This window comes from Trachypithecus francoisi, unplaced genomic scaffold (assembly GCF_009764315.1).
Source record: "Trachypithecus francoisi isolate TF-2019V2 unplaced genomic scaffold, Tfra_2.0 Lachesis_group1, whole genome shotgun sequence".
NCBI classification, from domain to species: Eukaryota; Metazoa; Chordata; class Mammalia; order Primates; family Cercopithecidae; genus Trachypithecus; species Trachypithecus francoisi.
Window position 1 is genome coordinate 2,262,824 of NW_022681454.1, and position 17,216 is coordinate 2,280,039.

Sequence of the window (17,216 nt, forward strand, 5' to 3'; positions counted from 1 at the left end):
TTCCTATTAACAGATGGCATGAATGTCTGTGTAGAAAATCTAAAGGAACCTGTAAAAAATGAATCCTGAAGCTAACATGTAAATTTAGCAAGGTTGCAAGATACAAGATCAAAGGACAAAAATGTAATATATTTTTATATTCTAGCAATAAATATATGAAAATAAAAATTTTTTAAATCACCATTTATAGAACTCTAAAAAATGAAATACTTAAGTATAAACTAACAAAATACATACAGGATATGTATGTTGAAAACTACAAAATGCTAATGAAAGAAATCAGAGAAGACCTAAATAACAAAGACATATAATACTCAAGGATTTAAAAACTCAACATAATAATAAGTTTGTCCTTTATCCCCAAGTTAATCATTAGAACCAAGAAGATCAATAAAACTCAAGTACAAGGAACATGAAGAAAACTACAGATCATTTGCTTAAAACCAGTGATAAAGGGTGGGGGGTGGCGAGAGAACACATTACATAGATAGAAACAAAGATAAGGACGACAGCAGATTTCTCGTGGGAAATAAAGCAACTCAGAAGACAGTAGATACATATACATACTTTTTTTTTTTTTTTTTTTAGAGATGGAGTCTTGCTCTGTCGCCCAGGCTAGAGTGCAGTGGTACAATCTCAGCTCACCGCAACCTCCGCCTTCCAGGTTCAAACAATTCTCCTGCCTCAGCCTCCAGAGTATCAAGGACTACAGGCGCACACCACCACGCCCAGCCAATTTTTTTTGTATTTTAGTAGAGACAGGGTTTCACTGTGTTGCCCAGGCTGGTCTCGAACTCCTGAGCTCAGGCAATCCACCGACCTGGCCCTCTCACAGTGCTAGGATTACAGGTGTGAGCCACCATGCCCAGCCAACAGTAGAGTAATATTATGAAACTACTGGAAGAAAATAAACTATCAACTTACATTCTTTAGCCATCAAAATGCCTTTAAAAAAATTAAAGGTAAAGCAAGACTTGCATACTACACTGAAAACTATAAAACATTCCTAAAGGAAATTAAAGTTTTAAATAAATGGAGATACCGCATGTTTATGGATCAGAATACCCCATGTTTATGGATCAGAAAACTCAACACTATTATAGTAAGATGGCAAGACTCACAAAATTAATCTATAGATTTAACACAATTTGTATCAAAATTCCAGTTGGATTTTTGCATAAACTGACAAACTGATCCTAAAACTGACAAGCAAAGGAAGCACAATACCCAAAAGAATCTTGAAAAATACAAAGTTGGAGGACTCACTCTTCTTGATTTCAAAACTTACTACAGAGCTCCAATAATCAGAGAGAATTAGGAGATCATGGCAGGTGGGAAGCAGGAGTAGATTGCAGCTCCCACTGGGATGGACAGAGCAGAGTGTGGAGGCTTGCATTGTGAACTTTTGCTCTAGAATGACTACAGGAGTAAATCAGGAAAGCAGAGAGAACCCACAGACCCTCTGAAGGAAGCAGATTGCTCCTGCAGGACCCAGGAGACACCCCAAATACTGTGTTGGTATCCATGGCCAAAAGACTCACAGACAGTTCACATCACAGGACTCTGAGCACACAATCCCCAGTACCAGCCTGGAGCCTGGTAGACTTGCTGGGTGACTAGATTCAGAAGACAGATAACAGTCACTACAGCTCAGCTCTCAGGTAGCCACATCCCTAGGAAAATCAGGAGAGGACTACATAAAGGGAACACCTCGTGGGATAAAAGAATCTGAACAACAGCCTTGAGTCCTAGACCTCCCCTCTGACAGAGTCTAACCAAATGAGAAGGAACCAGAAAACCAATTCTGGTAATACAACAAAACAAGGTTCTTTAGCACGCCCAAAAAATCATACTAGCTCACCAGCAATGGATCCAAACCAAGAAGAAATCCCTGATTTACCTGAAAAAGAATTCAGAAGGTTAGTTATTAAGTTAATCAGGGAGGGACTAGAGAAAGGCAAAGCCCAGTTTAAGGAAGTCAAAAAAATGATACAAGAAATGAGGGGAGGCCGGGCGCGGCGGCTCACGCCTGTAATCCCAGCACTTTGGGAGGCCAAGGCAGGCAGATCACGAGGTCGGGAGATTGAGACCATCCTGGCTAACGTGGTGAAACCCCATCTCTACTAAAAATATAAAAAATTAGCCAGGCGTGGTGGCACATGCCTGTAGTCCCAGCTACTCGGGAGGCTGAGGCAGGAGAATGGTGTGAACCCGGGAGGCGGAGGTTACAGTGAGCCCAGATCATGCCACTGCACTCCAGCCTGGGTAACACAGTGAGACTCCGTCCCCCACACTACTCCCAAAAAAAAAAGCAGAAAGGAAGGAAGGAAGGAAGGAAGGAAGGAAGGAAAGAAGGAAGGAAGGGAGGGAGGGAGGGAGGGAGGGAGGGAGGGAGAGAAAGAAAGAAATGAGGGGGGAAATTTTCAATGAAATAGATATAGATAGCATATATTTAAAAAAATCAAAACTTCAGGAAACAATGGATACACTAATAGAAATGCAAAATGCTCTGGAAAATCTCAGCATTAGAATTAAACAAGCAGAAGAAAGAACTTCAGAGCTCAAAGACAAGGTTTTTGAATTAACCCAATCCAACAAAGATAAAGAAAAAAGAATAAGAAAACATAAAGCCTCCAAGAAGTCTCAGATTATGTTAAACGACCAAACCTAAGAATAATTGGCATTACTGAGGAAGAAGAGAAATCTAAAAGTTTGGAAAACATATTTGGGGGAATAATCAAGGAAAACTTCCCTGGACTTACTAGAGACCTAGACATCCAAATACAAGAAGCTCAAAGAACACCTGGGAAATTCACTGCAAAAAGATCATTGCCTAGGCACATTGTCATCAGGTTATCTAAAGTTAAGACAAAGGAAAGAATCTTAAGAGCTATGAGGCAAAAGCACCAGGTGACCTATAAAGGAAAACCTATCAGATTAATAGAAGATTTCTCAGCAAAAACCCTCCCAGCTAGAAGGGACTGGGCCCTATCTTCAGCCTCCTTAAACAAAACAATTGTTTCCAGCGAAACCAAGTTTCATAAGTGAAGGAAGGATTCAGTCCTTTTCACACAAACAAATGCTGAGAGAATTTGCCACTAGGAAGCCAGTACTACCACTGTTAAAAGGAGTTCTAAATCTTGAAACAAATCCTGGAAACACATCAAAACACAATCTCTTTAAAGCATACATCTCACAGGCCCTATAAAGCAAAAATAAAAAAAAGAAAAGAAAAAAACAAGGTATGCAGGCAACAAATTGTACAATGAATGGAATGGTATCTCACAACTCAATACTAAGGTTGAATGTAAATGGCCTAAATGCTCCACTTAAAAGACAGAGAATTGCAGAATGGATAAGAATTCACCAACCAACTATCTGCTGCCTATAAGAGACTCACCTAACACATAAGGACTCACATAAACTTAAGGTAAAAGGGTGGAAAAAGACATTCCATACAAAGGGAGACCAAAAGCAAGCAAGAGTAGCTAACACAGTAATAGTGGGGGACTTCAAGACTCCACCGACAGCACCAGACAGGTTATCAAGACAGAAAGTCAACAAAGAAACAATGGATTTAAACTGTACCCTGGAACAAATAGACCTAACAGATATTTACAGAGCATTCTACTCAACAACCACAGAATATACATTCCATTCATCAGTGCATGGAACTTTCTCCAAGATAGACCATATGATAGGCCATGAAATGAGCCTCAGTAAATTTAAGAAAACTGAACTTATATCAAGCACTCTCTCAGGCCACAGTGGAATAAAACCGTAAATCAACTCCAAAAGGAACCTTCAAAACCATATAAATACATGGAAATTAAATAACCTGCTCCTGAATGATCATTGGCTCAAAAATGAAATCAAGATGGAAATTAAACAATTATTCAAACTGGGCTGGGCGTGGTGGCTCACGCCTGTAATCCCAGCACTTTGAGAGGTCGAGGAGGGCAGATGATGAGGTCAGGAGATCGAGACCATCCTGGCCAACATGGTGATATCACGTCTCTACTAAAAATACAAAAATTAGCTGGGCGTGGTGGCACGTGCCTGTAATCTCAGCTACTCAGGAGGCTGAGGCAGGAGAATCACTTGAACCTGGGAAGCAGAGGTTGCAGTGAGCCAAGATCTGCCACTGCACTCCAGCCTGGCAACATAGTAAGACTCCATTTAAAAAAAAAAAAAAAAATTCTTCAAACTGAAGGACAATAGTGACACAATCTATCAAAATCTCTTGGATATAGCAAAGGCAGTGCTAAGAGGAAAGTTCATAGCCCTAAACACCCACATCCAAAAGTCTGGCCAGGTGCGGTGGCGCACGCCTGTAATCCCAGCACTTTGGGAGGCCGAGATGGGAGGATCACAAGGTCAGGAGATCGAGACCATCCTGGCTAACATGGTGAAACTTCGTCTCTACTAAAAATACAAAAAAAATTAGCCAGGCGTGGTGGCGGGCACCTGTAGACCCAGCTACTCGGGAGGCTGAGGCAGGAGAACGGCATGAACCCAGGAGGCGGAGCTCACAGTGAGCTGAGATCGTGCCACTGCACTCCAGCCTGGGCGACTGAGCAAGACTCCGTCTCAAAAACAAACAAAAGTCTGAAAGAGCACAGATAATCTAAGGTCATACCTCAAGGAACTCCAGAAACAAGAACAAACCAAACCCAAACACAGCAGAAGAAAGGAAATGACCACGATTAGAGCAGAATTCAATGATATTGAAACAAACAAACAAAATACAAAAGATAAATGAAACAAATGCCAGGCACGGTGGCTCACGCCTGTAATCCCAGCACTTTGGGTGGCAGAGAAGGGTGGATCACCTGAGGTCAGGAGTTCGAGACCAGTCTGACCAACATGGTGAAACCCCGTCTCTACTAAATGCAAAAAATTAGCCAGGTGTGGTGGCGCATGCCTGTAATCCCAGCTACTTGGGTGGCTGAGGCAGGAGAATCACTTGAACCCAGGAGGCAGAGGTTGCAGCGAGCTGAGATCGCGCCATTGCACTCCAGCCTGCACAACAAGAGCAAAACTCTGTCTCAAGAAAAAAAAAAAAAAAAAAAGATAAATGAAACAAAAAGCTGGTTCTTTGAAAAGATAAATAAAATTGATAGACCATTACCAAGATTAACCAATAAAAGAAGATAGAAAATCCAAATAAGCTCAATTAGAAACAAAATGGGAGATACAACAACTGACACCACAAAAATGCAAAAGATCACTCAAGGCTACTACAAACAACTTTACACACATAAACTCGAAAACCTAGAGGATATGGATAAATTCCTGGAAAGATACAACCCTTCTAGTTTAAATCAGGAAGAATTAGATGTCCTGAACAAACCAATAACAAGCAGTGAGATTGAAACAGTAACAGAACAATTACCAACAAAAAAAGTCCAGGACCAGACAGATTAACAGCAGAATTCTACCAGACATTCAAAGAAGAATCATTACTGATCCTATTGACACTATTCCACAAGATAGAAAAAGAGGGAATCCTCACTAAATCATTCTATGAAGTCAGTATCACCCTAATACCAATACCAGGAAAGGCTATCACCAAAAGAGAAAACTACAGACCAATATCCCTGATGAACATAGATGCAAAAGTCCTTAACAAAATACTAGCTGACCAAATCCAACAACATATCAAAAAGATAATCCACCATGATCAAGCGGGTTTCATACCAGGGATGCAGGGATGGTCTAACATACACAAGTCAATAAATGTGATACATCACATAAACAGAATTAAAAACAAAAATCACATGATCATCTCAATAGATGCAGATAAAGCATTCAGCAAAATCCAGCATTGCTTTATTATTAAAACTCTCAGCAAAATTGGCACACAAGGGACATACCTCAATGTAACAAAAGCCATCTATTATAAACCCACAGGCAACATAATACTTAATGGAGAAAAGTTGAAAGCATTCCCCCTGAGAACTGGAACAAGACAAGGATGCCCACTCTCACCACTTCCCTTCAATATAGTACTGGAAGTCCTAGCCAGAGCAATCAGACAAAAGAAAGAAATAAAAAGCATCCGAATTGATAAAGAGGAAGTCAAACTGTCACCATTTGCTGATTACATGATTGTTTACCTAGAAAACCTTAGAGATTCCTCCAGAAAGCTCCTATAACTGATGAAAAAACTCAGTCAAGTTTCTGGATACAAAATTAAAGTACACAAACCAGTAGCTCTTCTATACACTAACAGTGAGTAAGCTGAGAATCAAATCAAGAGCTCAACCCCTTTTACAATAGCTGCAAAAAAATAAAATACTTAGGAATATACCTAACCAAGGAGGTGAAAGACCTTTGCATGGAAAACTACAAAACACGGCTGAGAGAAATAACAGATGACACAAACAAATGAAGCACATCCCATGCTCATGGATGGGTAGAATCAATATTGTGAAAATGACTATACTGCCAAAAACAATCTACAAATTCAATGCAATTCCCATCAAAATACCACCATCATTCTTCACAGAACTATAAAAAACAATCCTAGGCCAGGCATAGTGGCTCATACCTGTAATCCCAGCACTTTGGGAGGCCAAGGTGGGTAGAACACAAGGTCAGGAGTTTGAGACCAACCTGGCCAATATAGTGAAACCTCATTCTACTAAAAATACAAAAATTAGCCAGGCGAAGTGGCACGCACCTGTAGTCCCAGCTACTTGCGAGGCTGAGGCAGAAGAATCACTTGAACCCAGGAGTTGGAGGTTGCAGTGAGCTGAGATCACACCACTGCACTCCAGCCTGGGTGACAGAGCAAGACTCTGTCTCAAAAAAAAAAAAAACAAAAATAAAAAATAAGCAAGACTAAGCAAAAAGAACAAATCTGGAGGCATCACAGTACCTGATTTCAAACTACACTATAAGGCCATCATTACCAAAACAGCATGGTACTGGCATAAAAATAGGCACACAGACCAACTGAAGCAAATAGAAAACCCAGAAATAAACCAAAATACTTTTTGGTTTTTTTTTTGAGACAGAGTCTCGCTCTGCCGCCCAGGTTGGAATCCAGTGGTGTGATCTCAGCTCACTGCAAGCTCTGCCTCCCAGGTTCACGCCATTCTCCTGCCTCAGCCTCCCGAGTAGCTGGGACTACAGGCACCCGCCACCACGCCCGGCTAGTTTTTGTATTTTTTAGTAGAGACAGGGTTTCACCGTGTTAGCCAGGATGGTCTCGATCTCCTGACCTCGTGATCCGCCCGCCTCGGCCTCCCAAAGTTCTGGGATTACAGGTGTGAGCCACTGCGCCCAGCAAGAAACCTAAATACTCATAGCCAACTGATCTTCGACAAAGCAAACAAAAACATAAAGTGGGGAAAGGACACCCTATTCAACAAATGGTGCTGAGATCATTGGCAAGCCACATGTAAAATGAAACTGGATCCTCATCTCTCACATTATACAAAGTCAGCTCAAGATGGATCAAAGACTTAAATCTAATACCTGAAACTATGAAAATTCTAGAAGATAACATTGGAAAAACCCTCCTAGACACTGGCTTAGGCAAGGATTTCATGACCAAGAACCCAAAAGGAAATGTAATAAAAACAAAGATAAATAACTGAGACTTAATTAAACTAAAAAGCTTTTGCATAGCAAAAGGAATAGTCAGCAGAGGAAACAGACAACCCACAGAGTGGGAGAAAATTTTCACAATCCATACATCTGACAAAGGACTAATATCCTTAATCTACAATGAACTCAACAAATTAGCAAGAAAAAAACAAACAATCCCATCAAAAAGTGGGCTAAGGACATGAATAGACAATTCTCCAAAGAAGATATACAAAGGGCCATCGAATGTATGAAAAAATGCTCAATATCACTAATGATCATGGAAATGCAAATCAAAACCACAATACAATACCACCTTACTCCTGCAAGAATAGCCATAATCAAAAAGTCAAAAAATCATAGATATTGGCATGGATGCAGTGAACAGGGAACACTTGTATACTTCTGGTGGGAATGTAAACTAGTACAACCACTATGGCAAACAGTGTGGAAATTCCTTAAAGAACTAAAAGTAGAACTACCATTTGATCTGGTAATCCCACCACTGGGTATCTACCCAGAGGAAAAGAAGTCATTATATGAAAAAGATACTTGCACATACATGGTTATAGCAGCACAATTTGCAACTGCAAAAATGTGGAACCAACCCAAATGCCCATCAATCAAGCAGTGAATAAAGAAACTGTGCTATATACATATGATGGAATACTACTCGGCCATAAAAATGAATGAATTAATGGCATTCGCAGTGACCTGGATGAGACTGGAGACTACTATTCTAAGTGAAGTAAGTCAGGAATGGAAATCCAAACACTGTGTGTTCTCACTCACAAGTGGGAACTACACTATGAGGATGCTAAGGCATAAGAATGACACAGTGGACTTTGGGGACTCAGGAGGAAAGGGTGGGAAGGGGGTGAGGGATAAAAGACTACAAATTGTGTGCAGTGTATACTGCTTGGGTGATGGGTGCAGGAAAGGAAAGGAAAGAAGAGGAAAAGAGAGGAAAGGAGAGGGAGGAAGGAGGGAGGGAGGGAGGGAAGGAGGGAGAGAGGGCGGGAGGGAAGGAGGGAGAGAGGGCGGAGGGAAGGAGGGAGGGAGGGAGGGAGGGAGGGAAGGAGGAGGGAGGGAGGGAAGGAAGGGAAGGAGGGAGGGAAAGATTTTTTTTAAAAATCAACAGAGATCAAATTTTAAAAATTTTGTGCTTCAAAAGACATCCTCAATAAATTTTTAAAAAATAAGCCAGAAATTGGCAGAAGTATAAATGATATATCTTATGAGACTTGTATCATAATATATAAAGAATGCTTACAGATCCAAAATAAAACACAAATAACCCAATTTTTAAATGAGCAAAAAATTTGAACAGACATTTAATCAAATCATCAAAACAGAAAAAAGATACCAAAGAAGATATATGAATGACCAATAAGCACATGAAAAGATGCTCAATGTCACTAGGTAATAGGGAAATACAATTTAAAACCACCATGAAATACCACTTCAGAATCACTAGAATGGCTAAAATAAAAAAAAATAGACAACAACAAGTGTTGACAAGGAGGTAGAGAATTTGAAACCCTAGTACACTGCTGGTGGAAAGTAAAATGGCACACCGACTCTGGAAAACAGTTTTGCAGTTTCCTAAGAAACCGATGGGAGCTATACATTGTCAATCACTTACCACTGGAGAGGAGGGAAAGCCTTAAAATCATGTTTCTAGCTCTCCTATCAAAATCAGACACTAAGGAAATGGGCTTCTTTTATGGTGTCAAGACAGCAAGCAAAAACCATCACTGTTTACTAACCTGGTCAGCTCTTAACTGGGTGGAACCATCAGTATACATCAGAGTTATCACCAGAGCTGCTGCCTGTTTGAGCATTTCAATCAGCTGGCTTTTTGCCCAATCATCCAAATGTCTAATATCACAAAAATATTTTTTCAATGCTCCTGAGTTCCCAGAATTTAGGTAGGCTTCAGCCTCATCAGTATCTTCTTCCAACGCCATTTGTTTACTTGTTTTCTCTGAAGAATTATTATACGTAATATGTTTTCTTTTAAGATTAATGCTTCTTTTATTTTCATTATTTATATTCTGCATTAGGAAATGCTTTCTTTCATGCTCCTTTTTCTGTAGAACTGAAGCCTCTTGATTATACTGTGGAATTAAACAACTTGAAAAAGCCAATGAGCTGATGCTCTTCTGTTTTTGGTCAGTAGATAGCTGATCTGTGAGTCTGACACTGAAGGACTGAGGAGAGAGCTTGGTGGAACCTCTTGATGTCTGACTTCTTAAATATTTAAGATTCTACAGAAAAATGGAAAATATTTCATTAGAATATGGATTCATGAGACAGATTTATAAACCAAACTAATTTCTGGTAAAAACTTGTCTAAAGTAATACAGAGACACGATCTTCATATTATCTATAATCAAAACTTCTTCTTTTTTTTTTTTTTTTTGAGGCAGAGTCTGGCTTTGTTGCCCAGGCTGGAGTGCAGTGGTACGGTCTGAGCTCACTGCAAGCTTCGCCTCCCGGGTTCACGCCATTCTCCTGCCTCAGCCTCCCGAGTAGCTAGGACTACAGGCGCCCACCACCATGCCCGGCTAATTTTTTTTTTATATTTTTAGTAGAGACGGGGTTTCACTGTGTTCGCCAGGATGGTCTCGATCTCCTGACCTGGTAATCTGCCTGCCTTGGCCTCCCAAAGTGCTTGGATTACAGGCATGAGCCACTGCGCCCGGCCTCTATGATCAAACCTTCTAAGGAAACCACATAGTGTCTTCTAGAGCAGTGATTTTTCTCAACCAAGGTAGGCATGCATATCTGGATCAAGAGCTCAAAAGCCAGTCAGGAGTCACACCTGTAATCGCAGCACTTTGGGAGGCTGAGGCGGGTGGATCACTTGAGGTCAGGAATTTGAGATGAGTCTGGCCAACATGGTGAAACTCCGTCTCTACTAAAAATACAAAAATTAGGCCAGGCGTGGTGGCTCAAGCCTGTAATCCCAGCACTTTGGGAGGCCGAGACGGGTGGATCGCGAGGTCAGGAGATCGAGACCATCCTGGCTAACACGGTGAAACCCCGTCTCTACTAAAAAATACAAAAAAAAAAAAAAAAGCTAGCCGGGTGAGTTGGCGGGCGCCTGTAGTCCCAGCTACTCGGGAGGCTGAGGCAGGAGAACGGCGTAAACCCGGGAGGCGGAGCTTGCAGTGAGCTGAGATCTGGCCACTGCACTCCAGCCTGGGCGACAGAGCGAGACTCCGTCTCAAAAAAAAAAAAAAAAACAAAACAAAAATTAGCTGGGCATGGTGGCAGGAGCCTGTAATTCCAGCTACTTGGGAGGCTGAGGCAGGAGAATCACTTGAATCCAGGAGGTGGAGGCTGCAGTGAGCCGAGACTGTACCATTGCACTCCAGCCTGGGTGACAAGAACGAAACTCTGTCTCAAAAAAAAAAGCTCAAAAGCCTCCAACAAGCCCCTGTTCTGGGAATCAGTGCATGTAATGAGAGATGTCATGGACAGGAGTATGTTGCATATGTGCATAAGAGAGAAGATTAATAATTTACAACTTCCAAGTAAAGACCATTTATAGAGAAAATGAAATCACCAAAACTATTTAATAATATGTTAATCTATCTACTAAAAAAAATTTTGGGGGCCAGGCACAGTGGCTCACACCTGTAATCCCAGCACTTTGGGAGGCTGAGGTGGGCAGATCATGAGGTCAAGAGTTCGAGACCATTCTGGCCAACATGGAGAAACCTCGTCTCTACTAAGAATACAAAAATTGGCCGGGCGCGGTGGCTCAAGCCTGTAATCCCAGCACTTTGGGAGGCCGACACGGGCGGATCACGAGGTCAGGAGATCGAGACCATCCTGGCTAACACGGTGAAACCCCGTCTCTACTAAAAAATACAAAAAACTAGCCGGGCGAGGTGGCGGCCGTCTGTGGTCCCAGCTACTCAGGAGGCTGAGGCAGGAGAATGGCGTAAACCTGGGAGGCGGAGCTTGCACTGAGCTGAGATCTGGCCACTCCACTCCAGCCCGGACGACAGAGCGAGACTCCGTCTCAAAAAAAAAAAAAAAAAAGAATACAAAAATTAGCTGGGCATGGTGGCACATGCCTGTAATCCCAGCTACTCAGGAGGCTGAGGCAGGAGAATCGCTTGAACCTGGAAGGTGGAGGTTGCAGTGAGCCAAGATCGCGCCATTGCACTCCAGCCTGGGTGACAGAGCAAGACTCTGTCTTGAAAAAAAAAAAAAAAAAATTAAACCCAACTCAGTAGCAGTTCTCTACCTGTCTCATTCTCATTCCATCAATGTACAATATACATTCATAGATCCACAAACTAATCAAGGTGGGGAAAGCAATCCTATCCATTTCATTATAGGACTTATTTATGATAACACTTTATTTTTAAGGTTTCTTCTCTTTTCCTTTTTTTTTATTTTTTATTTTGAGACAGGGTCTTGCTCTGTTGTCCAGGTTGAAGGGCAGTGGCACAATCTCAGGTCACTGCAACCTCCATGTCCCCGGTTTAGGTGATCCTTCCAACTCAGCCTCCCATGTAGCTGTGACTACAGGGGTTCACCACCACACCCAGCAAATTTTTCTATTTTTAGTAGAATGGGGTTTCACCATGTTCCCCAGGCTCATCTCAAACTCCTGGACTCAAGCAATCTGCCTGCCTTGGCCTCCCAAAGTGCTAGGATTACAGGTGTGAGCCAACGTACCCAGTCAAGGCTTATTTTATATATATATATACACACACACACATATATATATGTTGCTTTGAATGACTATATTAATATTACCTTTTAAATAATTTTGAAAGAAAATGTTTGGCTGGGCGCAGTGGCTCAAGCCTGTAATCCCAGTACTTTGGGAGGCCGAGACAGGCGGATCACAAGGTCAAGAGATCGAGACCATCCTGGCTAACACGGTGAAACCCCGTCTCTACTAAAAAATACAAAAAACTAGCCGGGCAAGGTGGCAGGCGCCTGTAGTCCCAGCTACTCGGGAGGCTGAGGCAGGAGAATGGCGTAAACCCGGGAGGTGGAGGTTGCAGTGAGCTGAGATCCGGCCACTGCACTCCAGCCTGGGCGACAGAGCGAGCCTCCGTCTCAAAAAAAAAAAAAAAAAAAAAAAAGGAAAAGGAAGAAACCTTAAAAATAAAGTGTTATCATAAATAAGTCCTTTTTTGAGACGGAGGCTCGCTCTGTTGCCCAGGCTGGAGTGCAGTGGCCGGATCTCAGCTCACTGCAAACTCCGCCTCCCGGGTTCATGCCATTCTCCTGCCTCAGCCTCCCGACTAGCTGGGACTACAGGTGCCCACCACCTCGCCCGGCTAGTTTTTTGTATTTTTTAGTAGAGACGGGGTTTCACCGTGTTAGCCAGGATGGTCTCGATCTCCCGACTTCGTGATCCACCCGTCTCGGCCTCCCAAAGTGCTGGGATTACAGGCTTGAGCCACCACGCCCAGCCAAAAGAAAATGTTTTAACGCTTGGTCATATGTTATGAAAATTTTTAATGCATACTTGTATTTTTGTTTCAAATACATGGTTTCCAAGAGTAGGCTTTCAAGCATAAAATTACATTAAAAATTCCGTGGAGGAGTAAACAAGAAAGGAATTCAAGGAGAAAAAGAAAAATATAAAATTTCAAACTGTTGAAGATCTTGCTCTGTCTTTTTTAAGGGGATTATTGTGGGCGGAGCACAGTGGCTCACACCCATAATCCTGGCCCTTTGGGAGGCTGAGGCAGGAGGACTGCTTGAGCCCAGGAGTTCAAGATCAGCCTGGGCAAAATGGCAAAATCCTGTCTTCCTACAAAGAATACAAAAATTAGCTGGGCGTGGTGTCATGTGCCTATAGTCCCAGCTACTCAGGAGGCTGAGGTGAGAGGATCACCTGAGCCCAGGAGGTCAAGGCTACAGTGAGCCATGGTCACACCACACTGTACTTCAGCCTGGGCGACACAGTGAGAAAGTCTCAAAATAATAATAATAATAAAAAGAGGCCAGGCATGGTGGCTCACACCTGTAATCTCAACACTTTGGGAGGCCCAGGCAGGTGGATCATGAGGTCAGGAGTTCCAGACCAGCCGGGCCAATATGGTGAAACCCTGTCTCTACTAAAAACATAAAAATTAGCCGGGCATGTTGGTGTGCGCCTGTAACCCCAGCTGCTCGGGATGCTGAGGCAGGAGAATCGTTTAAACCCGGGAAACGGGGGTTGCAGTGAGCCAAGATCGCGTCACTGCACTCCTGCCTTGGTGACAGAGTGTGATTCCATCTCAAAAAATAATAAATAAGTAAATAAATCAGTTAATAAATAAAATAGGCCAGGCACGGTGGCTCACACCTATAATCCCAACACTTTAGGGGGCCGAGGCGGGCAGATCACCTGAGGTCAGGAGTTCGAGACCAGCCTGGCCAACATGGTGAAACTCCATATCTACTAAAAATACAAAAATTAGCTGGGTGTGGTGGTGGGCACCTGTAATCCTACCTAGTCAGGAGGCTGAGGCAGGAGAATCACTTAACCCAGGAGGTGGAGGTGGCAGTGAGTTGAGATCACGCCACTGCACTCCAGTGAAGGTGACAGAGCAAGACTCCATCTCCAAATAATAATAATAATAATAATAATAATAATGAGATGATTGTGGATATCAAGTTGTCAAAGTACAGTATTTAATTTTTGTGAATATATTTTAAATAATGCAACAGTAAAAATGTCAATATTAACAATAGAGCAGAAATCACGTACTTTGCAATTTTTTAAACTTGTGATACAGATTTTAAATTTCAACTTTAAAATATATCAGGCAGTACATACAGTTTGAGATGGCCAGGCATGGGGGCTCACGCCTGTAATCCCAGCACTTTGGGAGGCCAAGGCAGGAGGATTGCTTGAGCCCAGGAGTTTGAGGCCAGCCCAGGCAACATGGTGAAACCCTGTCTCTACCAAAAATACAAAAATTAGCTGGGCAATGATAGTGTGTGCCTCTAGTGTCAGCTACTTGGGAGGCTGAGTTGGGAGGATCACTTGAGTCCAGGACTCAATTAATTAGCTGGGCACGGTGGCGGAGGTAGAGGTGGAAATTGCAGTAAGCTGTGATCACACCACTGCACTCCACACTGGGCGACAGAGTGAGGGGCTGTCTCAAACAAACAAACAAAAACAACAAAATTATTTTGAGAGAAATGGAGCAAAAAGTTTGCAGACCCCTTCCTTCGGGATCCAAGGAGCACAGTTTGTTCACCATTGAGAGATACAATTCCCATTCATTTACAGAGGGAAGAAGAGAAGAGTCCTTCTCTGTGGAAGATGCCTCTTCCCTCCACTCCAAGGGCAGATAATCATCCTATGAACCCAGGGACAAATAATTATCCCATCAACCCAAGAGACAGGTCCTATTATCTCACTTTACTATAGGGAGTCTAGGTTTAAATTTAGTTAGCTTGGGACTTGAACACAGGTAGTTTACTCCAAAGTCCATTCTCTTAAACATTATGTTGCCTCTACCACTTTCATACACAAGTATGAAAGTCTTTGGTGATACGACCTTTTCTTTTTTTTTTTTTTTTTTTTGAGACAGAGTCTCGTTCTGTCGCCCAGGCTGGAGTGCAGTGGAGCGATCTCAGCTCACTGCAAGCTCCGCCTCCCAGGTTGACGCCATTCTCCTGCCTCAGCCTCCCGAGTAGCTGGGACTACAGGCGCCTGCCACCACGCCCGGCTAATTTTTGTATATTTAGTAGAGACGGGGTTTCACCATGTTAGCCAGGATGGTCTCGATCTCCTGACCTCGTGATCCGCCGCCTCGGCCTCCCAAAGTGCTGGGATTACAGGTGTGAGCCACCGCACCCGGCCACAACCTCTTCTTATATCTCCTCTCTAGCCCGTACCACATAACGCACCCATTGTGAATGTTATATCCCTACCTTTCTGAACTTCTATTATTTCCACTACCCAAAGTTCCAAGCTTTCTTCCCTTATCTGAAAATGTTCTCAATGTCCTGCCCCTACTCCCTTAAAGGTGGGGATCTTTTTATTTTTTATTTCTATTTTTTAGAGACTGAGTCTTGCTCTGTTGCCCAGGCTGGAGTGCTGTGGTGCAATCACAGCTCACTGCAGCCTCAAACTCCTTGGCTCAAGTGATCCTTCAGCCTCAGCCTCCTGAGTAGTTGGGACTATAGGAGCAGGCCACCATGCTCAGTTAATTTTTTTTTTTTTTGTATTATTTTTTGTAGAGACAGAGTCTCCTTATGGTGCCCAAGCTGGTCTCAAATTCCTGGCCTCCAGTGATCCACCCTGCTCAGCTTCCCAATGTGCTAGGATTACGTGAGCCACCGCATCCAGCCTAGGTTGATCAACTCCTAATCATTCAATAGATCTCAACTCAGATATAATTTTCATACTTCAGAAAGACATCCCTGATTCTTCTCCTCAACACCCAGAAGGGCAAAATGAAATAGCACAAAACTGAGTTAGATGTCCCTCCTATTGTCCCAGAGCACTCTGAACTTACTTCTCTCATGGCACTTACTTGCCCCTCCCCACATCCAAATTAAACTATAAGCTCTTGGAGAGCAAGAACACCCTTTTTTTTTTTTTTTTTTTTTAAGGTGTTGTATCTACAGTGCTTAGCACATAGTAGAACACTTAATAAGTATCTGTTGAACAAATGAGTGTTATCTGTTTAAAATTACTCATATTTGCAATGATTTACCTTTTTTTCTGGTGATCGATTCTTCCCATCTTCAAGTTGTACTGAATACTTAACACTGGACTTGTTTATCACTTCTGTAGCTTTTAAAAACAACAAAAAAAGAAACATAGGGCATTAAAGAAACATTAATATCTAAGTAATACAGTCAACACTGAAATAACCTCTATAATCATGCTTATTTATTCATTATTAACTTACTTAAAACAATGTAATAAAATTCACAAGTAAAATGCTTAGTACCACTGCAATAAATATTTATGTAAAGTACCTTCACGTTAACTGAAGATAGCTCTATATAATCATAAAACATTTATTAAAAATCATTATTTGGCATTTGTATTTGAATACATGACTCCAAAAACCTAAGGTCAACATTTATAGAAACCTTAAAAGTATTATTAAAGGTTTGGGGAAATTCTTAAGACTGAATACTGCAGTGGAGCAATTAAAGGTTCAGTAAAACATCATTAAAACAAGCTTCTAATTTAGATTTTTGTCTTAATTTCAATAAGCCTGGGCTGAACAGTAAGTGTCAGAACCAGGATCTAACCCCAGGCAATATGATTTGGGAGTCTGTGCTCTTAACCACTGTGACATACATTTCCTCTGCAGGAAAAATAACAACCTAGAAATGCAAATAGGGGAAAATATTCCACTTACAATATAAAAACATTATACTTAGAATAAATACAACAAAAAAAGATACAAGGTTCTCAATGATGAAAATGTAAAATCTTATTAAATGGCATAAAAAAAGATCTGTACAAATGAAAAGACACAGCATTAGGATATATATCACAAAATGTCTAATTCTTCCAAATTTAAGGCAATTCCAGCTGAAGACCCTACAGGGATATTTTAATTTAATAAATAATTTCAAAGTACAAAGAGACAAGAAATGTAAGCTTAGTCCAGTTGCGG

General features: G+C 41.8%; 1 protein-coding gene across 2 annotated transcripts in view; it reads right to left on the bottom strand.

The window, feature by feature from the left end:
* The window catches only part of POLN (DNA polymerase nu), a 165,959-nt gene that overhangs the window by 119,704 nt on the left and 29,039 nt on the right, over positions 1–17,216 (bottom strand). For both annotated transcript variants that reach the window (XM_033213480.1, XM_033213481.1), the window contains exons 3-4: positions 16,296–16,375; positions 9,366–9,866 (exon numbers count right to left, since the gene is read on the bottom strand). In XM_033213480.1, the coding sequence (XP_033069371.1) occupies positions 9,366–9,866; positions 16,296–16,375 (581 nt within the window). The remainder of the gene's footprint in view (positions 1–9,365; positions 9,867–16,295; positions 16,376–17,216) is intronic.